Source organism: Juglans regia, chromosome 11 (genome assembly GCF_001411555.2).
Source record: "Juglans regia cultivar Chandler chromosome 11, Walnut 2.0, whole genome shotgun sequence".
NCBI lineage: Eukaryota > Viridiplantae > Streptophyta > Magnoliopsida > Fagales > Juglandaceae > Juglans > Juglans regia.
Window position 1 is genome coordinate 26,582,553 of NC_049911.1, and position 24,143 is coordinate 26,606,695.

The window sequence follows — 24,143 nt, forward strand, 5'->3', positions numbered from 1 at the left end:
CAAATGCATGCCAAAGAAAACTACTATCACTAATTCTCTACACTATTCCCTTTTCTTAGAATTATTAGCTAGATTGCTGCCCTATCAAGAAGAGAGACATTGCCTAGACAAATGGAGGGCAAGAAAGAGAGGGTGGAGATATGATCCTCCAGCTTGAGGAGAGAGAGTGGAGAAATATAGAGAGAGAGAGAGATATTGAGGGGTCTCATTTTCATGTTGAGGAGAGAGAGAGAGAGAGAGAGAGGGAAGGAAGAGAAGGGGCACGAAGGACACGAATTTCGGCTTGCCGTTGAGAGAGAGAGAGAGAGAGAGTGGAGAAAGAGGGAGAGATCGGACTGAGTGAAAGAGAGGGGGTTCTGAACTCTGGTGTACAAGTCGGAATTTGCTGAGCGTGGGTGTAGAGATATTTGTAGATATTTGTAGATATTTGTTTCCTACAACTCCTATATGACAGATTTTCATTGGTAGGTGTAAAAATAACAACCTCACCCAACCAATCTTGAGTTTTTCTTTTATCTCATTTTATTATTATAATTTTTTTTAAATTCATATATAAAATATAATAAATAATTTAATTTTTTTAAATTATAAAATAATAATAATATTAAAACATAATATTCTAACATATTTTATTCAATTTTTAACGTTTATATAAAATCATTTCATCTCATCTAATCACTATCCAAACCATACCTAATTAAGTGTATAAATTTGTTAACGTACTTATTCTGCAGTTAACTTTACTTATTGTCATTTGGATAAAAAAAGACAACGTGGTCGAATAAATTTTATAAAAATAAATTTATATATTAATATGATTTTATAATAAAAATAATTTTATAATTTAACGACGTACTACTACATCAAGTTACACTAAATTGTAAATTTATTTTTATAGAATAATTGTTTTGTAACCAAAGTATTTTTTTTTAAGAACATTAATGATTAATACATAGACGGATGATAAATCGTTTAATTACTATTGTTTAATTATATAGATTTTTTAGATAATAAAAAATGTTGGGTAAATAAGAAATGAAGCTAGAGATGAGAATTCCGGCATGATGAGAGCGTCATGAGTACAACAACAATGCCAGCCTAGCTAGCTAGTATATTTATTGTTTGAATTTTAATGGATTGCGGCTTGGATGAATCAAAGGAATGCTACTGCTAGCTACAATGTGAAATATCATGACGGGATTAATCTAATTTTCTTCATGCATGGTCCAATAATGATTGGTGGGTTCCATCCTATATGTTTTAGGGCTGTGCTGTGCGTCAGCCAGAAGCCGCAGCACACCACACATGTTTTTTTTTTTTTCACTCAATCCATAGAGTATGCGGCAGTTTTAACAAACAGTAGACTGATATTTATATTTTCTCTATGTTTTATGGCTCTGAACAGTAAAAAGGGTATCTTATTCCTATGAATTTTCTCCTTCTACTAGTCCTGTTTAAATCAAACTAGAAATTTACAAAATGATGCATGCAGGTTTGATCTTCTTTGTTTTAATTTGGAGTCATGCATAACCAAGTTTTGCTGGTTCGATCCGTCTCTGGATAATGCCAAACAACGCCCAATGGTCAGGACCAACCAACTTTGTCCATATATCTCTTCTTAATTCCAATCCTTTGAGTACTGTGATTTCCAAATTGGACTTTTTTCTTTTGGGCTGATTCCAATTTCCAATTGGACCTCAACCGTACTCAACGAATCATGCATGCATGCCGGTCCCATTTACAAATTCTTCTTCTCTTTTAAATTTTTTTGGTTTTATTATTCTTAAATTAATTTAATTCTTCTATTCATCATCCATACACTACATATTTAATAATAAAAAAATAAAAAATGTGATATATAGTGTGTGGAGATGATGAATAGAATTTTTCAAAAATAAATTTAATAGCTTGACATGAGATATCATATCTACGTTATAATCTAACGTAATGCATTAATATGTTAGTTTACTTTTGTAAAATCTATGCATAGACCAATTATTTCTCAAATAATAAATGAATTGACTATTTGAAATGAAATAACTCTATTCCATGACCTCTTACACCACACATCATGATATGATATAATTTGATTTATAAGATAAATTTTAAAATTTTAATCTTACAAATCGAATTATGTCATGTGAATGGTGTGTGATGTAGATGTCTTATAATAGTCATACTCAAATGGGAAAGTCAACTATATCCTATACCACCCTGCCAATATTGAACCATCCAACCATGAAAGTCAACTGGTGGTTTCATACAAGGATGGCACTTAATGCAAAGCATGAAACGAATAAAAAGTTAAAACACACGAACATGATTAGAGTCAAAAGCACATGCCATAACCTCGTGCGTAGTGCTTGCTCAAAGCACTTGGGTGGGCTTATCTCCAGTGCTCCACTCGGTATGAGAAATATATTACTTTGCACATGCCCAAATACAAGAGAATCCTGCATATTCAACATAAAGGAACATGGCTGCAGTTTCGTATCAGTAAGATATGTGCTAATATCTGGGCTGTTTGGATGCACAATAATCCAAACAGCCTAATATTAGAAACAAAGTCTTAGCTTCAAGAGAAGGATACCACGCCAGGAGATTGGAGTTTGGATAGACACAAAAACTAGTCAATGATCAGTAGCAGATCACTACTGATCCGGAGGTGTGGTAAACAGTTTTGGCTTACTTTTAGGAGTGAACTTTGACCATTTCATGTCATATAATAAAATCATTATTAAAAAAAAAAAGCAAGGTGGGTGATCTTCTCTCACCCTGCAGGCCAAGATCACCCTGCAGGCCGATTGTCGTTTCTATCCACATGTAGTGGGTGTCTGCATTTCCACTCTTGACAATGGTAGTTCAAGTACTGCCTAGCACAACTGTTCAGGACCAGTCAAAAAATGGGATTTATATATATGTGAATTCGTTTCTATAGATTCAAAGAATGTTTATTCAAAAAAAAAAAAGAATGTGTTTAAATGCTGAATGCTCGTTCAATATCAAAGGAGGAGGAATATCATGACCCCATACCAAGTCAAGAACTGGACCTCTGACTTTGTTTGTGTGTGAAATTGCAACTCCTCCACCGAATGCGTCCTAAGTGCTGATGATCGCCATTGGCTGGCTGGGACTGGGTCTTTGCTTGGATGTATCTATAAAACGTGCTTCTCTTCGTCCCGTTCCCAGACAAGGTACTTTAGCCTTGGCAATGGCAGCATTCTCAGCCTCTTATTGTCTTTCACTTCTCTCATTCATCTTCTTCTTCAGCTCTGGTATTCTCCTCTGCACCGAAGCTCGGCGGTTGAGCCTCTGTTCTCAAGTTAGCAAAGAGCTCTTTGACAAGATATTTCTACACAAGGATGATAACGCATGCCCTGCCAAGAACTTCTATACATACGATTCTTTCCTGAATGCATCGAAATTCTTCCCAAAATTCGGTGCCACTGGAAGTTCAGAGACGCGCAAGCGCGAGGTTGCGGCATTTCTCGCTCAGATTTCCCACGAGACCACAGGTGGGTGGGCAACCGCACCCGATGGACCTTATGCATGGGGTTTGTGCTTTAAAGAGGAAGTTAGTCCCCAAAGCAATTACTGTGACTCCACCAACAAGGAATGGCCCTGCTACCCTGGCAAATCTTACAAAGGAAGAGGTCCCATTCAACTATCTTGGTAAGAAGTTATTCCTTGTTGCCTAACAAATGATGCTTATCATTAGGAAAGGAATACTCTGTATCAAGATGATATGTCGAGGAACGCTACTTTTCATTAGGAAAGGAATACACATTTTAATTGACTATGTTTTCGGATCACTGCGGAGCTAATTTTTAGTCTTTGAAATGATTCATGGCAGGAATTTCAATTATGGTCCAGCTGGGAAGGCCTTGGGATTTGATGGACTGAGGAACCCCGAAATCGTGGCAAACAACTCCTTGATCGCATTCAAGACAGCGCTATGGTTCTGGATGACAGAGCAGAAGCCGAAGCCCTCATGCCACGATGTCATGGTTGGAAGATATGTCCCCACAGAAGCTGACATAGCAGCCAATCGGACGGCAGGATATGGTCTTGTCACCAACATTATCAACGGTGGACTCGAGTGTGGTATACCCAATGATGGGAGGGTCAGTGATCGGATTGGCTATTTCAAGAGATATGTTGAGCTGTTTAATGTTGATACTGGACCAAACTTGGATTGTGAAAATCAGAAATCCTATTAACAAATTAGAACGTGACAATGGACGAAATGGCTTATGACCTGAGTGTCTATTAATATAACAGATGTTTTGTCCTTGCTTCTGTCCCTAGTGCATGTTTGTCTCTCTTTGACGAGTCGATTTACCTGCCACAGCCTCAGTTTATGACTTATGAATTATGCTTGCCACTGACCAATTTTAAAAAATAAACTTAAGTTCAGCCGTGCTAGGAACTAAAAACATGATTCAGAATTTAGGCTAAAGGAAAATGATTTCATGGGATTTGATTGCAGGAAACAGTACGATCTACTTGATAGACATTCCCAAGCCTTTTGGAAAAAAATGGCACCAACAAAAAAAAATAAATAAATAAAATCACCTTTTTTGGGTGAGTCTAACTTTTTTTCAAAAGACTTGCGCAAAGCTCGTACGCCCGAAGCATATGTAGCGTTTCTCTTTTTTGACTTAAGCAAGAATCATTGGGCCTGGGCAGTGTATATGGGCTGGGTTTACAGACATTCAGTTAGTTCTTCTCACCCTTCCTTTTTTCACAACCTCCTGTGATCCACAGACTGTGGCACCACATAGATCACACTATGATCTCCAAGGCTAAACTCTCCAAAAGGCAGACAGATAAGTGTATCAAGATCCATATTAAAAGTGACATTCAAGAAAAAGTGATCATAGTTTGTAAGAGAAGCTAATCACCATTACCATAATACTAAAACAGCAATCACCAAGAAATACACAGGCATATTATTATCTGCAGCCTGCAAATCAGTTTATTGCATTATCCTTGTAGAATATCTTGCTCATGGTTCTTATAAGCAGAAAAAGTTCGATTTACTTTGTGAATCCTACGAAAGAAACAAAAAGCATGTCCTGAATGAGTGAAGTGTTAACAACTGAAATGTTCTGTGAGAAAAAGTCTGCAAGTCATACATAGCTTAGTTTGGCCCTCCTGATAAACATTCGCAGGCATGAATTTTCTCTGGGTTGGATAAAATACCCAACATCTAAAACAAGAAGAAAAAGCTAAGGTCCACACCCTATTAAAGAGAAGAAACATAATATTTTAGATACATGCATTTCCTCATATCTATTCAGAAGATAGAGACAGATGCATGGTCTGTAAGATTGTCCTTTTTTTTTTTTTATATAAGAGCCGGAAACCACCTGTCCATTAGCGGCCCCGTCCCAATTTTATTAATCAACCTCACTTATGGCGGAGGAAAACCGTGGTAACAAAACTGACACTCAGGATACAGACCATCCCTTGTATCTAAACCAAAACCCAAAAACAAAGTACAAAACCAACTAAAATACAGACCCATACTGGTAAAACGAAAATTGGAAAGAAAACAAAACCTACTTAAACCCGCAAAACAAAACCGAACGCCGAGCCATGCGAGAAGACACTCCCGCACGGAACGAAACATCTCCGCTCATAACAAAACCCAGAAACAAACCCAAAACTCATCTATCTCTTCCGCCTAACAGAAGGTAAACCCCATTTATCAACTCTAAGCAACCCCCGAAACAGAGGAGAAACATCCCCCATGCTCTGCCAAACCCCATCACCATCAGTTGCCCCTCTTTTAGCTAACCAATCCGCAGCCCCATTTCCTTCCCTATGAATATGCATAAACCGTAAATCCATATTAATACTCTGAAATAACAATTCCTCCCAATAGTCCTCCAAATACCAGCTACCACAACGTTTATTATCCAGCCATGCCAGAACCACTTTCGAATCCATTTCAACATCTACTGCACTAAAATTCAAATTCTTACAATGTTTAATACCCTCCACTAGAGCTCTCAACTCCGCATAATTACTAGTACCATGACCAATGCTTTTTGAAAATGCTAACAACAGATTCCCATGTGAATCCCGGATCACATCTCCTGCCCCTGCCACACCTGGATTCCCAAGACTGCTTCCATCCGTATTGAGCTTCACACGACCTGTCTCCGGCTTAGACCAAGCTATGTAATCATTTTTCTATTTTTTGATTGGAAGTTGCTGTAAATTAAAACACTTAAGAATGTAGAGGTCAGTCGTATTAAATCTCTTAGGCTTTGAAAACCCTTGACAAATAATGCCCACCCACTGTTTGATAGATTGCCACAAAACTTGACCAGTTTCAGATTTCCCTTCCATACGGGATTTACATCTCCTTGTCCATAGCCTCCACGAGATCACAGTAGGTAAAATACCCAAAATGATTCCAGAATGCGTTGCATTAGCAGCTCTCCTAAACCAACTTAGACATGTTTCATACCAAGTCCTTCCAAGAGGTAGCCCAAGCATAACTCCAATTTTCTTCCAGACTTCGGCAGCCACTTCACCAGCAAATAGAACATGGTTTAAGTCCTCATAATTTCCTTGAATGCAACAATTACATCTCGAAACTAAAGGAATACCAATTCTTCGAATTTTATCATCCACAGCTAAAGCTCCATGCCAAGCCTTCCACATAAATACCGAATTTTTTTTTGGAAGAATGCTATTCCAAATCCACTTATTCCCCTCAAAATTCTGACCTCTAACACGAACACAATCCCAAGCTGATGTTGTTGAGAACTTTCCACTTTCACTAGGAGTCCAAATTAACAAATCACTGCCTTCTTTGCAATTTGCAAAAACCTCTAATACCCTCTCTGCAACTTCAGACCCGAGAATCCTCTCTAACCTATCCATATCCCATCCTCTATCCAAAATACAATCTTTTATCTTCAAAAGAGGTTGCTCACTTACCAAAATATTATCAGCAAGAGGCCCCTGATCCAACCATTTATCATACCAAAAAAATACATTTCCTTCTCGAATTTTCCATTTAGATTTACTCAAAACTGTAGGGATATTTCTAACAATCATCCGCCAAAAACTTGTCCCCTTTTTAGGATCCAACAACATCAAAGGTTTATTCCCCACATATTTTGATCGGAAAAAATTTGTCCAAAGAGAGTCTTCATGCATCAATTTCCAGGCAAGCTTTAAATGAAGAGCCTTTTGCATATCATCAAATGATCGAATACCTAAACCTCATTCTTCTAAAGGCATACAAATATTCCTCCAAGCAACCCATTTTTTCTTACCCTTTCTATCCTTTTCTCCCCAAAAGAAAGCACTCATTAACCGATTTAATGATGAAATAATTAACTTTGGAACTTTTAAAACAGCTAATTGATGCAATGCCATACTAGCCAAAACATGTCTCAATAAAATCACTCGGCCCCCAGCTGAAAGTAGCTTCATTTTCCAACCACTAATTTTTCTTTTAACCTTGTTCTCCAACTCTTCCAAATCACTAATTTTCATTCTCCCTGACACAATAGGCACCCCCAAATATTTAAAAGGAAACTTACCTTCTGAAAATCCTGTCAATCGTTTAAGATTCCTTCTTCTAGCCATCGAAAGATTTTTGGAAAAATACATTGCAGTTTTCTCTTTATTAATCAATTGACCAGACCACTTTTCATATGTATTCAAAATATTTAGAAGACACCGAATTGATCGGCAACCACCATTAGTGAAAATAACCACATCATCCGCATACATTAGATGAGATATTAAAACCGTACCTCGAGGTTGAGAAAATTGGCCAAAACTTTTTTCTTCCACCTTTTGTTTTATAAGACGAGACAGAACCTCCTGTAAAATAATAAACAAATAAGGCGACAAAGGATCACCTTGCCTCAATCCTCTACCACCTTTAAAAAAACCTTTTGTAGTACCATTCATTAAAATCGAATACCAAGGCGAAGTAATACACTCCTTAATAAGACCACAAACAGCAGAAGAAAACCCAAAAGATTGAAGTACCATCAATAGAAAATCCCACTCAACACGATCATAAGCCTTAGCCATATCAAGCTTCAATACCACGTTACCCCCATGAATTTTTTTATTAATCGAATGGACCATTTCTTGTGTTAGACTAATGTTCTCAAAATACTTCTACCAGGAATAAACGCACCTTGCTCAACAGAAATAATTTTATGAAGCAAAACAGCCAAACGGTTAACAATCACCTTAGAACAAATTTTATAAAACACCGAGCAAAGGCTTATTGGTCTAAATTTATCAAAACCATTAGGCTTATCCATCTTAGGAATTAAGACCACAAAAGACGACGAGTAAAATCTCGACCATTTACCACCTCTAAAAAACTCTTCCACCGCTTCCATAATATCTATCTTAATAAAATCCCAGACACTTTTAAAAAAACCCGAGCCAAAACCATCCGGCCCTGGCGCACTATTAGAAGGAATGGAATCCAGAGCAGTTTTCACTTCATTAATTGAAGGAATAGCCCCAAGAATCACATTATCCTCCAAAGAAATAACAGGAGAAATAATATGAGATAAATCCGGTAAACTATGATGACTTTCAGATTTTAAGAAATTTGAAAAATAATTGACAGCGCTTAAATGTATCTCCTCAGGAGATCCCAAATAAATTCCATCTTGTAATCTCATGTCCGAGACTTTTTGTTTCCGTTTGTAAGACAAAATCGCATGAAAGAAAGATGAATTTTGGTCCCCCTCAGCCCGCCATTTAATTTTAGCCAATTGAGCCAATCTAATTTCTACCCTTCGACGCCAACTAGCTAACTCCATATTAGTACTAACAAGATCTTGCTCTATCACCGGATTCCAGTCTTGTTGTAAATCAGATTCCAAAACCGCAATTTTATTTTCTAACCCCTGAATATGAGCTTCAGTTCTACCAAAAATACCTTTATTCCATTCACGTAAAGAAACTCTTAATTTTTTTAGCTTCAAAGCCAGCTTCAGAAGACCAAAACCACCCACCTCCTCTGTCCAAATCAGACCCACAAACTGTAGAAATTCTGGATGCTCTATCCACATCTGCTGAAACCGAAATGGAGAATGTCCATACTGGACTGAAATTGAATAAACATAGGCGAATGATCGGAAGTTGATCTCGATAAATAACAATTGTTCATATTAGGAAATCTAGTCAAGCAGCTGGCATTAATTAAACCTCTATCCAATTTTGCCCAGCTACGAGCTAACCCTCTTTGGCCATTACACCAAGAAAATCGTCTACCCGACGACTTCATATCTATTAAACCACAATTATCAATCCAATTATTAAAATCCTCCATAGCCCTTCTCGGACGCGATCTACCACCTCTACGCTCCGAGTCTTCTCTAATAATATTAAAATCCCCTACCACAAGACAAGGTTCATTACCTATCAGTTGACCATTTAGAGACTCCCACAATTCTCTCCTCTCACCCAAATTACATTTTGCATAAACAAAACCACAAATAATTGCATTATTTCCCACTCCAACGCGAATTAAAATATATTGTTCTTTGCAAATAATCTGCTGAACTGAAATATCATCATGCCAAAACACCCAAATCTTACCAGACTCCCCATCATTCATAATAAACTTATCCATATGGAGGAACCGAGCGACTTCTTGCGCCTTATCCGATGAAGCAAAAGGTTCCATTAACGCAACAATTTTCGGATTTAATTTCCTAACCAAATTTTTTAATCGACCTCTAGAAGTTCCAAATCCTCTAATATTCCATGATAAAATAGGACCAATCATAAAGAAAATTTATTAGGCCGAGAACTTACCCGATTCGAACTACGAACTTTTTGAAATATTTTCCTCGTTCCTTTTCGCTTAACATTAGCTCCCTCATTCTCCGAAGCATAGTCTTTTTGTTTCGAAAAATGTTCCACGTGAATCTCCGTATCTGGTTCAGAAACTGTATCCTCCATACATTCAGTATTCTCCTCAGGAATTTGCCGTAGCTCCGGATCAGAAACTATCGGCTCTAAAGCCTTGTCAAAAATCAAATTACTATCCAAATTTTCTGTATCAACAACCCCAGCAAACCTCTCTGCCATCGATCCCTCCCCTACCAGATTTACCAATGCATTCCTTTTTAATCCCTCTGTTTCTTCTTCTACTATCTCTTCGACATGATAATTCTTACCAGATACTTCATTTTCGTCACTCAACCTAACCTCTATTTCTTGACCCTTCAACTGATCCATATCTACCCCCTCCTTTTCACCCATTTCTTGATCACCATAATCCCGAGTTTGGTCCTGCAACAAAATTATCTTATCTATATCACCTTGAACCATACCTGCTTCCATCATCATCACTCCCTTACCTTTATCCAACTCAACATTATTTTCCACTTGAGTCTCTGTTTTTTTTCCTTCCGAATCTTTTACCTTCTTTCGTAACCAAATCTTTTCTCCATCACTCCGATTAAGCAATTTACACGTACGAGCATTGTGCCCTTGAAGTTTACAATGATTACAAAATGCTGGAAGCGTCTCATAAATGATTTCTTGCTTGCGACCCGATCCAGGCATCCCAATCCAGAAATAAGAAATAGGTTCTTTTGATGCATCCATCTCCAAACATAAACGAGCTCCATCCGTGCGAGTGGCACATTTGGTTGTATTATCTTTTTTAAAGAACTTACCTATCGGAGCAGTTAAAATCTTTAGAAAAGATTCATGATAGAAATTTGGAGGAAGCCCCGGCAGCACAATCCAAACTGGGACCAAAGACAGTTCCTCATCTTCATTAAACTCTGGAGTCCAGTGAAAAACACGATACGGATTCCCATTAATTTCACAAGATTCACGAGATATTGCTTTGATGAAATCTTGCTCGTTAGTCATACGAATAAAAACATTTCTTGATCTCCGCATAGCTGTAACCATCGGCATGCAAGATAATCCCCAGCGGAGGTGTATAAACGACCGGATCACATCCAACGAAGGTCTCTGTCTTATAAACTTCAGCACAATAGAGAACCTAAAAGGTTCCGCAGAACGAGCGATTTCCTCCTTGGTGAACTGAAAACACATTTCTCCATCCACGTACTTTGGCCCACGATGAGGCACCAATAATTCTGGAAGTGGTTGCGGAACCACTGATACCAGATCAGCAAAGGAACGTCGACCAGAATCCTTGGCAGCCATGGCCCCCTAAGGGAGACCACGAAGCCTATCTCTCGTCACCTTCTCAAAATCTTGAACCAATCTTGGAGCAATCTTGGAGCCGCTTTTTACAATCTTCTGTAAGATTTGTCCTAATTCATTGTTTAGGGGATAGAATGTATTATACAGCACAGTAGCAAGAAATTGTATTGTCCAATGCAAAAGCATCAAACCCATCAACTGAAAATCCTATGCAGACTCAGGAGGTTAGCTTGAACCTCCGGTTTCCTCTGATTATTACTGCATGCTTAATGAACTTCGTTAATTCTGAACCATTATTCACCTCTCCACTTGAGAGATCTTCTAGCATGCTCTGTCAGCTGCTCTAAGTTTTACTGTCTACCATCCTCGAAACTTGAGCACTGAGAATTTCAAGAAGTAATTAAAGATTTAGCCAATTGCCAGGGTCTGCTGCTGGCTTCTCCCTAGTTAACAACGGCACTGAATGAACTTCGAAACTATAAACGTCTCTTTTTCTGTCAACCGGTTTGTTACTAGTTACTTGGGGTCCAAACAGCCCAGATATTGTGTTTTGATAAATTATATGCTGGCACACGGTGGATCCCCTATATGTTACTTCAGGTCACTCAACTACAGGAGTGAAGTGCTGGGAAAGTTTTGGTATAGAACTGTTGCTTCCCTTAGTAAGAGGAAGTGGGGAAGAGGAATTTTGGTTTCTGTTGTCAGATTTATAAGATACATCTTAGATAGAAGCTTGTTTTCAAATTTTTAGTGATGGTCCTATCTTTGTGGACGATGTGGCAAACTTTCCTTCTCAGGTCATCAATATATCTGTCATCTGTGATAAGTGTTTTTACAATAAAATTGTTAACCACATCATGATCATGATCATACAATAATCTTACATCTCGAAGACAAAACTATCGCCTGTATGATGTATGAATGTACATATGCAACTTCAGAACATATTTCACAATAGTACTATGCTTTGGAGGACATTAGATTGAATTCATTCCACTGTCAACAAAATTGGGAGGGAGAGAAAGAGAAGTATGCATCAAAGTCACTTAATCAGCACAGGCCTGCCCTTGTGATCTTCAATCTCTTTACAGTGGACAAGAACATCCTACATTTGAAAACAGAAAAAATGGCATGTTGAGAAAATCATGGAAAGAAAGTGCTGGGGAGAGAATGAGTAGTTCTATCTTCAGATAAACTTACTCCCAAGGAACATCGCCAACCATCATCAAGTCTCCTTCCTCATCTTCATAAGTCAACACATGAAATTTCTCAGGATGCACTCTATCCACCTCAGCTCCCCCTGTTCCAAAAACTCAAATCATTCCTCCATTTCAAAACAATAAAAAAGAGATCAAATTAACACCATTCAAAACATATATGAATGAGGAAACATCAGTCACTTAACAGAGAATGTTGGTGTTGAACATGTGGTCAAGAGTCCTTATTAAGTCATCGTAACCATCATGGGCCAATAGGTCTAGTTTTCTTCCAATTGGAATGCCTTCCATGTAAACCTTAACAAAGAAGGTGGCGTGTTCATTGCACTCATTTCCTTCTTCTGCAAGTGACGTAACTGGTGGATAATCCGATGTTTGCTCCCTGATAACAAAAGTAATACAAATATTTGAGGAAACAATGATATTCATAGATAACAAAAGTTCAGATACGATGAAAATGGAAGAACAATATATAAATTAAGATTGTCATCAAATGAGAGTACTGATCTCTAACAGGAGAATATCATGAATATGAATGAACAGACTTTAAGACTGGCTTCAAGGGCTGGCATCATTTTGAGTATACCTTGGCGCAGAAGAGCAGTTGTGTTGAGAGGCTGAGATGCTAAGTCCAAGCTTAAGATCTGTGCTGAGATCTCTCTTTAGCTTTGAGAGAGAGGAAGCACTAGAGAAAGATGGGTGTTTGCTGCTGTCAATTGAAGATGAGCAAGAACTAGTAGCTCTGCCCATTGCTAGATATGACGACAAACAGCCGCCACCTTAGGTTTAAATAAATAGAGAGAGAGAGAGAGAGCGAGATGAAATTGTGTTTGAGGGGGAGGCATTAATTTCAAATGACTGGTCCACCTGAAATTCTGTCAGGAAGGCCGACAAGTACACGCGTCGAGAAGGAAGCAACGTGGCTTGTATCATGATTTCCATTGAAAGTTAAACTCAATGTGGTTCATGTGCATAATTTTTTAGTCTTTTTTTTTGTGGGTGATATTATTCACTTCAGTCACTTCTTCATTATTCAGGTCGATGGTATGAACATCTTTCACTCGTGTAAAACTAAAAGTAGTGAGTAGAGGAGAATTTTGCTTTGAAGAATTACAGATGGACTACGTCCAAATTCAAAGGTAAAAAAAACAAAACACTAGTGGTTGTCGCCTATACTGTAGTCAGTGAAAAAAGGAAAACAACATTCTGCAGTTCGAAATGCAGACAACTTGGAAGACAATATTCTGTAAAATAGTGAAGGTGTTACTCAAAAGAAGTTTCCTTTGCTCCTTCCTCCAAGTCCTTAGACAAAGCGTCTACAAACAACATCATGTGTGCTTGAGGAAATGAATGTAGACAACTGTTGGAGGATCGATCAAATACGCATCGATCCTTGAAACTTTTACACACCCTGAAACACGTATTAAAATACAATACACGCATGCCCTAAATCATCTGATCTTATATCAGGGGAGTTCAATGGATATGATTATTGGGTTGCGGATTTGGGCTTGGGAATGGGACGCACCCATATTAATTAAGAGTATTGATAATGTTGAGGATACATACGTGTTGTCATCTGTATATCGTAATGGGAATTTAAATATGGTTCCAGCTTTATTTTAAGCTCCATTTTATTATTATCGAGATAAACCATGGGGGCTGCTTCAACAGGCAAGATGAAACCTCGGACTTCTTGGGCATGCATCCCCTATAGACATTGATGGGGTCCTTGAATCCTTGTGTTCCACATAGAATTAAAATGGGTACATTCATTGTCATTAGTTTCTATTGGTACTATTTCATACTCTTCTTGTATAGACTTCTTTTCCCAATATTTCTATGGCCACGAGGGGCATCGATTTATAAAACTGCGTCACTTTAGAATTAGGTATAAGTCCTTTTTTATTTTAAACCATCAAATACATTTTTCATAATTTTCTTGTTGATCATTTTTTTGAAAAAAGAAATTAAACCTTACGACGGAAAGGTAATTCTTACTAGAAGTGTTACCGTCATAAAGATAGTTCACAAAAGTAAATTTACATGAAACTGACATAATTTCATATGATATGTTAAATTTATTTTAGAAGTCCGTCTGTAAATTTACTTTTGTAAAATTCCTTGATGGCCAAATCATTTCACAATTCTTATATTGTAATACTGCTTTTCTATATGTCATTACAGAAACAATCCGTTGCATACACACATGAAAAAAAAAAATGCCCACCATTGTTTTAATTATAGGACTGTCTCTTTTTGTCTGTCCGAAAACAGGAAAAAAAAAAGGTATGCTTATAAAATTAGTTTCCTCAATATTACTTTAGACTAGCAAATCTTACCAGCTAATGCTTTTTATCGAAAGAGGATACCCGAGATGCTATCATGGAGACATGCTATCGACTACATTTGTAAACACAAGGAAAAGATTGAAACAAAAAAAGACGTGAAAAAAGCATTTTAACCATTCTTGATTGCTTCTGCACTAAACATCTGTCCCCCACGTGTACAATTCACGTGTATGATATGATGCTCCTCCTTTCTCTCTTTCACAGGGGGTAACAAGCAAAATCTTGCTTGGACCTAAAGATACGCCTATTGCCAGGAAGAATTGACAAGTTACAAACAGGTGGGGGGTGAAAAAATAAAAAAAAAGATAAAGAAAAAATAAAGAAAAGGAAGATGTTCCCCACCACCCCTACCATGATGTTGCTTTAATTACGCATCATATGTTTGTTGGTCTGCAAACACAGTATTTTTGTTCAACTTAGAACGCATGTTTACCCGGTAGCCCACTCTTTCCAGTTTCCAGAACCCTTTAATGTTTTGGGCACTTGAGACCAAATTCTCTTTCCCTTTTCCCATTCTTTCTACCCCAGCTGTGTTCTTCCAACCCCAATTCTATCTCCATCAACATGTTTAATTCTCAATCTTTTCTCAGTCAAACTTGTGATTTGCTTTTGAATTCCCCCATGTAACCATGTCTCCCAGACCAGGCCCGGGCATGCCCCATTTCAGACTCTTTCTTTACGGACCTTTTCCTCTCATTGCCACTAAATTGCAGCGTGACTTCAAGAAACCTAGGCGTCTCGTGGATCATCAAGGTTCACGCTATTGGCAGCCTGGCTACGTAGTGCTAGGCTTCAAGACTTTGACTAGTATCCCTTTTTAAAAGATCAGTTGTCCAGTGTATCTCGATGAAAGAACAATGTCTAGGCACATTTCAAAGAAGATTGTGTCCAACGTTGGACACTATTGTGTGCGTAAATCTTTGCACGTGCATTGTACATGTCACCTACTTCTATGCATAATTTAGATGAGATTCGAGCATACATCCTTGTCTAGATATGGGACATGGCATATGACTAGATTTGGGGCCACATGACCCACCCCACAAACAAAATAACACAGTTTCTTCCGGGGGATCGGAATTCAAGCATGCTCCTACAATATGTCCAGACAATTCAGGCTGACACCAAGATGTTAAATGTCTTATTGTATGTACTAGATATGTGCTTACCAATCTTGGCACAAATTAAGGGGCAAGTTGTACAATGGAAAATGTTTCGCACGAGTGCTTCTGTACTAATCTCTGAAGAGCAAATATAATAAATGGCATTGGAGAGACCTTTAAAGACGGAGAAGCTCAGTAACTACAACTCAAATACGATCCTAAACAAATGCCTAAGGGGTAAATAGACAAAAAAAATAAAAAAAAACCTCTCCAGATACGAGGAGACCAAAATCCACCTAGCAAATAGCTAAAAAGATAAGCCCTCAATTAGTGAATGAGCATCAATTTCCTAAAGCTTCAGTAAGTGACACTATTTGTATGCATACTGTGATAGGAAATCAGTCACCTCAGCTGCAACCTCATACGCCCCCTCAACACATCTGCCCAAGGCGACACCGGATACATAGTTTCCTCCCAGAAACAGCCCTTGAAATCCAGTATCTCTGAGAGCAGCTTTTGCAGCATCCAGAAGATCAAGATGCCCTATCAAGAACTGTGGAATGGCTTGGGGCCACTTCCTCACACCCATCATGAGTGGATCCTTTGCATTAGGCTTTATGAGTATTTTTCTCAAATCTCGATCTACTGCTTCAACAAGTTCGGTGTCTGTCTGTGATTTAAAACAGTGGCATCACCAAGAAGAAAAAAATATTAAAAACAAAAGTGGCATGGGAAGACTTAAAAGAAAGAAGAAAGTAAAAAGTATTTACTATCTACACAATATCAAAGCTGGAAAAATTATATAGGTGAGAATTTTTTTATTTATTGATAAGTTATATAGGTGAGAATTGGACCAACCGTTATCTTGATATGCAATATCTGAGCTTATACATGGAACTGACTAAGTTCCTAGCAGAGAGAAAGAGAGATGGAAAAGAAAACATGTATTGTGGTTAAATAACTAAATTAGATGGGAGTTTCACATTAGATCTCCCAGATGGAATATAATCAATTTGAGTAATCATATGTGTCACAACGTCTTCCCTTTGTCCTTCCCTTTTCTGTTTCCCTTCTTTATTTCTTATTTTTCTTTTCTTCCTTGGTAAATAAGTTGAATTGCATCATTAGGCCATTAAAGAACACCTGCTTAGAGTACACAAAAAGCATTGATTCGGTTTTTGACCCAAACACCAGCTTTACCACCATAATACCCCCAGTCATGAATTGAATCATCTCTATCATCCTACCTTAGATAAAATGCCAGGATTTGTAGCTCCTCCAATATAGTTCAAAAGAAGAACCCTACCAGCTGGCACTCGATTGGGGAAAAGTGATGAGCTATATATAGTTCCTGCAACACCCACGAAAATCACATGCTAAATTTGGCAGGTAATTGTCAATGCTTCCTTAAAAGAATATCATTTCATTAAATCAAACTTTCTACAATTACATTTGGTAGAAACAGACGGTTAAGAATGAGTCAAAATGACAATGAAATGCTAAATTGAAGCCAATGTTTTTGGCAAGTTTAAATTGAAGCAAATATATATTTTTTTTTATAAGTAAATTGAAGCAAATATACCTAAAGTTTCTACCCCTTGGCTGCGTGGATGCAATTGACCAAACCCATTTAATTCACCATTTATCAAGCGTTCTGTTCGAATTGCTTCTTTTGGATATGAAATGGACACAGAAGCAACTGGTGGGTAATAAAATTTTGAAAGTGCATCTGCAGCACCAACCTGTAAAAATAAAACAGGCGGAAGAAGATTATGCTGGTCTCTGCTTCATTCTAACAAATTAAGCAAAGGCAAACAACGCCTTCAATCATCCAGCAAATACATACAATTTCATTGGTGCAGAGAACATATATTATGTAATAAGATGGGTGCATGCTACTACATAAAGATAGGTCCATGCTACCACAAACCACTGTTGAAGACAATCACACAGAGTGCCCTGGAAACATAGCTTTAGTGGTTGAAAAGAATATAAATCATGAGGTAAAATATGCGCCTTAGATATTTATCTGCTCTCAACTTATTCAATAGACTAAAAGCTAATTACCACATAATGACTTTTTAACTTAGAAACAAAATCTGGGCTAAGAATCTGTATCAAATTTTCATAGACTATCGAGTTAGCTGATATACTGAAATTTGAATACCCCCAAACAAATTAGAATGACACTAAAGCTTAATGTAAACACTAAAACCAGATAACTTATGAGCATATGCTCAAGTAGAGGTGACCACCAAACCAATCAATCAGTGTGGAGTCAAATGGCAGACCCAACAGTATCAGTGGTCAGAAAGGCCACTGAACCGCACCACAGTCACTACTGTAGGTGTTTTGGGCCAAGTTTCAGTTTTGGCTCAGCCCATTTGGGCCATCCCGACTGAAACAAACAGAAAAACAAATTAAAAATACATAATTAAAAAAACACTGAATTTCCCTCCCTCCCTCCCAAATTTTGGGTCAGGTTTTGTGGGTTGTGACAAAAATTGTCAAATGAATGTCGTGTGTTGGTTCGGGTCATGTCAAATTGAACTGTTCGTAAATGAGTAAACCCTAACCCGACCAATTTAATTAAATAAGTCAAACCTCTCAATTCTAACTCACTAAGTCCATCTTATGCTTGCAAGTTGTGTAAAACATTGTCAACCCTATAAGCAACCCAGCGCAGATATGAGGAGGAATGGAGCCAAGAGGGGCTGACATGATGAGACAGGACAACAGGGATGGCTAAAGGGTGGGAATTGAGAAGCTAAGGCCAAGAGGTGACATATGAGTTCTGATGAGTAAGGAAAGAGGGGAGAGGAGGGAAGAAACAAGGGTGAGAAGTGAGACAAAAAGATAGGGCCAGTTGAAGGAGTTGGCCTTCACCAAGGGGTTGGCCCAAGTGGTGAAGGCCTTGGTCTTGGGTATCACTCCCTTCAAGGTCCAAGGTTCAACACCTATTGGATGCAAACAATCCTTTGGGGCCACACCCCCTGGTGAAAAGCCAGCGATTTAACTAGTTCGTATAGGGAAACTTTTGAGGGTGCGGTGCACGGACCGGGGTTTACTCTGCAGGGGTGGGTCCAAGGGCATGCCTTGGAGACATTCCCCGACATAAAAAAAAAAAAAAAATTTAAAAAAGGGAGAAAAATGGTTTTTTAAAAAACACACGTTTTCTGCAAAATGGGAACTGCACTTCCCTGGCAGACAATAAGAAACCAATCAGTGTTGGTCAGTCTCAGGTAGGTGACACAGGAGTGACTGGGTATTCAGATCTTTTGCCCACCCTACCTGGAAAACAAGTCCTAACCATATATCCATCAAGCTGTATCAATAAGAAAGAGTTAGAGCATCTGGAAGCACAAATTTGCCATGGCACTTTCTTTCTACCAGTTCACCTAACATCCATATGAAAACCAGTCTACAATCACAAGAAAGCTCAGATCCAGATATAAATTTTACTAAGTGCTACCTCGACGTTGATAAATAAATGTCTATCAGGATTGTTGAGCTAATACTATCTGTACATAAAATCATTGTGATAACCATGCACCGAACTTAGTGGATTGACATGAGCTTTATAGAATAGGAAAAAATATATGAAAGTCATTAGAAAACCTAGAATTGCTATTTACAAAATGATAGAATCATTTTCTTTATAAGATTGTCGATAAATTAATAATAAATTTCAAATATGACGGAATCATAGTTTCCATAAAAAGGATTAAATAATTGAAAAAATGGTGCCTTGCCTAAAGACAGATATTTTTATTAAAAAATACATATTACTAACAATAGCAGTCACTGGAAGACTATTTCTTAAAAGCTATTCAAGAAAGAAGCATACAGATAGAGGACGCAACAGACTACTCGCTATGTGGGAAGGAACCGTCATGACAACACTGTTGCTCTGAAGAGAAACCAATCCTTGTGGAGTTTCATATGTCAGATTATACCCTCCTTTATCCAACTTACTGATACTTGAAAGCTTCCAAGACAATTTTACCCTCCCGCCCAAGCTGCCAACAACATAAAAAACTACAAGTTCACTTTTTCCATTGTATTATGATGGCTGCCTTTCCAACTGAAATATTTATCCTTTTCAAATGGGTACCTCTTAGAAATTGCATTTGGCAACATAGCAAGTCCTTTCCTAAAAGATCCAACCGTTTGGCCCTTTGGTTTTGGTAGACGCCTAAATGATAATTAAGTTCAGAACATTGAACAAGGATTAATAATAGACTCATAAATTAATAATACAATCATGAGATAAGCTTCAATAAATTAGCATTACGGATCTCGAGGTGGCTTGGGGACACTATTTTTTTCCTGGATTGCTTTGAAAGTGCCACCAATGATACTACCGCCATTCTGCTCAAGCTTCCAAACCTTCCCAAAGGCTGCTTTCATACTTAGTTTTGAAGGATCACCTGCATAGACACCTGCATATAACAAAATATTCCGGTCAACACAGCAGCCATAAAACCAAGGATAAAGAAGTCGTTGCAGACTATTCACAAATTCTACAAAGAAGAATAGAATTCAATGGAACTACAGGATGAAACAGATTGATCAATGAAATAGGCTATGCTGTTGGTTATAACCTGAGCAAAATGGCTCTATCAAGCGTTCGAAAACCTCATCACCAAGATTACGACGCACAAACTCCTCAACTGATTCCTCACGCCCCTGTCACTTTTGTAAACATTACAAGACATGAGAACTTCAATTTAAGAATGCAGGCGTATTGAGTGTTTGATGTCATTAGGCATGAATTTTTGGCAGTAAACAAAAATAAATGGAGTTGATAAGAAAAAAAGTGGTGAAGAGGACAAACTGGAGGAGGAGGACGAATGCCAAGAGCACCAAAGCCAGCCCTGAGTTTGCCACCAATGCTCATCAAGTCAAAGAACGGAAGATCGTTTGGCTTGGATGGGACTGGCCGTAATTTCCCATCCCACAACACAAAGCGAGGCGCATTCGGATCACCCAAAACTAAATCATCCTTCAACCCACTATCCACCTATTAAAAAAAATGCAGTAGAAAAGAACCAACAACTCAACAACAAAAATCTTCACCAAAAATGAAATCGTGCACGCATAGATCTTAGACATGAGAGAAAACAAACCAGGAACAATCTGACTCTACTGAAAGAACAATTAATTTATCATCATCTGAAACATTAAAATACAGTGCTTACACCAAACCGAAGCCATGTGGTGAGATGATTTCTCTATGCCTTATGTGTTGTATTTGGCTCGGCAGTAGTTTTGCAGATAGAGATCGCTCGCTGTGAGAGATTAGAGGCGTATTCTCCCATACATTATTTCTTTGGGCTTCTACCATTGTTCTTGATGGGGCTAATTTTCATAATTTCCTTGTTTCTTTTTCTAGATCCTAGCTTGTAATTAGATGTTCTTTCTTCTTTACTTCCTGCGTACTTGGGCAATGCCTATTATTTAGTTTAATAAAATTTCATTTTACTTGCAAAAAAAACTAAACTAAACTACAGTACCTACCTCAATAATGTGCCTCCAGAATGTACTCGACTTTAGAAAGACAACATGTCAAGGTAGGTATACGAGTCGCATCGCAATAAATTAGTACGAAAATTTTGAAGTGGATACAGGCTACGGTTCAACTCGGCTCGAGCAAAGAACAAAGCTAATTTGCAGTAATTAATATCAAACTAGGCAAAAAGCACAAACCCTAGGTAGTGTGAGGCGTACGTACCACCATGGTGAGCATGGGATCAGAGGGCTGGAAGCTATTGGGGCCCTCTTCCCAGAGATAACCATCCCTCTCGACGGTGACGATGTTGCCGCCAACGCGGTCTCTGGCCTCTGTGACGATGACGTTGGGAGCAACATCGGAATGCTTGGTGCCGAGGGCCTGAGCGATGCAGAGGCCGCTGATTCCGCCGCCGACGACAACGCAATCCACCGTGCCAGAGTGCCTTTGTTCTGTCTCCCAGGTGGAGGAGGAGGGAGAAGAGATCGCGGGTTCCTCCTTGGCGATGGAGCAGCGAATGCGGGTTCGTCTGTTAGGAAAAGGGAGGAAGACAGAAGCGGTGGAAGTGGAGAAACGCGTTGGGCGGAGAAGAAGAGGACATTGGGTGCGAAAGAAGGGAGGAAGGTCGGTCAAGGTGCTCATGGCGCGCGCTTGCAATATAGAGACTAGAGGAGGAGGGATAAGGCACCGACCGCTTGTTTACGTTATCTTGAAGAAGAGAGAAATGGTGTAGGATTGGATTTTCTGATCTACTTTCTTTGTTGTTTCTTGTTACATCATCCGATCCTTTTTCATTTTACTTTATGGGCAATCACTGATCCCTTAATAATATACCGTACCCAATCCCCATTTTAATAATAGAAATTTTAAAAAAAAAAAAACATTAAATTTACCTCTTCTAAAGATTTTATCCAAAATAATTAGTTAAATATTCATAAATAATGTGAAATTGTTAATATTAGTTTTGAATTTAGAGATAAGTTGAAATAATTTGTGAATAGTATAATAAAAGCTAAATTATTTATTATATTTGATGTGAAAATTTAAGAAAGTTGTTTTGAGATTTGAAAAAGTTAAATTGTTTATTATATTTTATGTGGGAATTTGAGAAAGTTGTAATGATGAGATGAGATAAGTTAAGGTGGGTTTTGAATCCAAACCTCTCAATATTCTCTCTCTCTAAATCTAAAGTTACGAACTTTAAATAATCTAAATCCTATAAATTATTTATCATCTTTATTTTTTGCTTCAAATGTTAAAATTTAAAAAAATACAAAAGTTTATATTTATAATTTTAGGATGTGTAAGTCCTTTTTAAAAAAAAAAAGAATGTATTAAACTTACACTGTAAAACTATATATTTTAATTCTCTTTTGAAATATGAATTTTTTCTTTTAAACCATGTCTTCAATTATCATATCTCTGAGCGTCAATATACATCAAATTGTGAGTTTCAACTCGACCTCACCATTCCCAACAACCTTGATTTTACTTGAATCACCAAGTATAATAGTTTTATCTTCTTCAAAGTGAGTACGATTTTTTAACCAACTTTTATCATATCAAACATACCTATTGGCATTGAGATCTGCCCACTACTTTGCAATAAATTGAGTCATGTTAATGTTTGTAATCATTGCTACAAATAGTTCCACAGTTATGCTAACTTTTGGATTATTTTCTCGCTTCAAAAACTTGCAAAGTTGAGCAAAAAGCTCATTTTTGTCACAAACAAAACAAACTTGATTTTGTGAAATGAGTATTTGGTTCTTATTCTTTTGGCTTCCTTTTTGTGAGGTTTACTATTTTTTTTGAAAATTTTTATTTGCAACTTTAAATGACTATTTATTCAATTCCAACCTTTGGGCAAGTCACGATTTTCACAAATTAAATTTACCTTTGTCGTGAGAATGTACAGGATGTTCAAAAGGCTCAGATAGAAGAGCACCTTACACTTCCATATTTTGAAATTAACTCCCTTGAAACAGAATGACTTATTGAGATCTTCAACACTTTCTGTGCATTTTTCGGTTGTAGGCTCCATCTGATATTTCCTTAAAATTGTTAGTGAAATACACAATAATATAATGAAAATTACAATAAAATCAACATTCAAACAAAATTAATTTGGACTGAGACACCAAAATCTCGTTCTCTTTAAGGAGATCCAAGCCTTCTGTGATGTACAAAGTTTCAAATGAACTAGTGCATCAAATCTCCTCTTGACTTGTCTCTTCTAGGATACAACAACCCATTTGATCGTTGTATAGCTCAAACCTACTCTGCATAAGTGGTTGAGCCCAAAACTTTACTCAAAGAACACATCTCTTTTGTATGGAAAAAAACTCTAAAAAAATATCTACATACATTTTGCTCCTTTTTTTTTTCTCTCTCTCTCTAAGAAATTTCACTCTCTTTCGTACGAAAAAGAAAAAACACCACACTTCCCAATTGAATTCAAACATCCATTGAACAAAACAACAATATAATGAATAGTATACGTTTTTGAAAACCGAACGACAATGGGCAATTAAGTTGCACGGAACACTTCTCTTTCTAGAGAGAAAAACTCTCACTTCTCTCTAGAAAAGTTATTAATCCTTTATGATCAGTGTTTCAACTAGAGGGGAGGGCTCAAGGCTCCATTCTCGTCTCTGTTCATTTTTCAGTACCTGTATGTGTATAAGTTTCTTCGCTCGTGTTTTTAATCCCTCATTTTCATCGGCTTGATTTTGGTCAGATCTATCGCACTCCGGCGACCGAC

At 37.7% G+C, this 24,143-nt stretch overlaps 3 protein-coding genes across 3 annotated transcripts; 1 reads left to right on the forward strand and 2 right to left on the reverse strand.

Moving 5' to 3' along the window:
- Nucleotides 1-2,757: 2,757 nt before the first annotated feature.
- Nucleotides 2,758-4,356, forward strand: LOC109020302 (chitinase 10-like). The gene is made up of 2 exons (XM_019002736.2): nucleotides 2,758-3,672; nucleotides 3,854-4,356. Exons 1-2 carry the CDS (start codon nucleotides 3,110-3,112, stop codon nucleotides 4,218-4,220), a joined length of 930 nt encoding a protein of 309 aa, XP_018858281.1. The 5' UTR covers nucleotides 2,758-3,109; the 3' UTR covers nucleotides 4,221-4,356.
- A 7,615-nt stretch (nucleotides 4,357-11,971) lies between these two features.
- LOC109019950 (auxin-responsive protein IAA20-like) lies at nucleotides 11,972-13,173 on the reverse strand. The gene is made up of 4 exons (XM_019002337.2): nucleotides 13,000-13,173; nucleotides 12,602-12,795; nucleotides 12,397-12,496; nucleotides 11,972-12,301 (listed from the first exon to the last, which is right to left on the reverse strand). Exons 1-4 carry the CDS (start codon nucleotides 13,161-13,163, stop codon nucleotides 12,247-12,249), a joined length of 513 nt encoding a protein of 170 aa, XP_018857882.2. The 5' UTR covers nucleotides 13,164-13,173; the 3' UTR covers nucleotides 11,972-12,246.
- Nucleotides 13,174-15,883: 2,710 nt separating this feature from the next.
- Nucleotides 15,884-22,154, reverse strand: LOC109007773 (protoporphyrinogen oxidase 1, chloroplastic). Its single transcript, XM_018987608.2, has 9 exons — nucleotides 21,602-22,154; nucleotides 20,705-20,890; nucleotides 20,472-20,556; nucleotides 20,162-20,309; nucleotides 19,982-20,062; nucleotides 19,715-19,886; nucleotides 17,450-17,609; nucleotides 17,115-17,218; nucleotides 15,884-16,537 (listed from the first exon to the last, which is right to left on the reverse strand). Exons 1-9 carry the CDS (start codon nucleotides 22,019-22,021, stop codon nucleotides 16,238-16,240), a joined length of 1,656 nt encoding a protein of 551 aa, XP_018843153.1. The 5' UTR covers nucleotides 22,022-22,154; the 3' UTR covers nucleotides 15,884-16,237.
- Nucleotides 22,155-24,143: the final 1,989 nt, after the last annotated feature.

Coding starts and splice junctions, on each gene's coding strand:
- LOC109020302 (XM_019002736.2), top strand. CDS start 3,110: ATGATCGCCATTGGCTGGCTGGGACTGGGTCTTTGCTTGGATGTATCT. Junction 3,673..3,853: donor GGTCCCATTCAACTATCTTG/GTAAGAAGTTAT, acceptor GATTCATGGCAG/GAATTTCAATTATGGTCCAG.
- LOC109019950 (XM_019002337.2), bottom strand. CDS start 13,163: ATGGGCAGAGCTACTAGTTCTTGCTCATCTTCAATTGACAGCAGCAAA. Junction 12,497..12,601: donor GTTCAACACCAACATTCTCT/GTTAAGTGACTG, acceptor TTTTTGGAACAG/GGGGAGCTGAGGTGGATAGA. Junction 12,302..12,396: donor GTTGGCGATGTTCCTTGGGA/GTAAGTTTATCT, acceptor TTTCAAATGTAG/GATGTTCTTGTCCACTGTAA.
- LOC109007773 (XM_018987608.2), bottom strand. CDS start 22,021: ATGAGCACCTTGACCGACCTTCCTCCCTTCTTTCGCACCCAATGTCCT. Junction 19,887..19,981: donor CCAAATGCAATTTCTAAGAG/GTACCCATTTGA, acceptor TGTTGTTGGCAG/CTTGGGCGGGAGGGTAAAAT. Junction 17,610..19,714: donor GTCTGTTGCGTCCTCTATCT/GTATGCTTCTTT, acceptor TTATTTTTACAG/GTTGGTGCTGCAGATGCACT.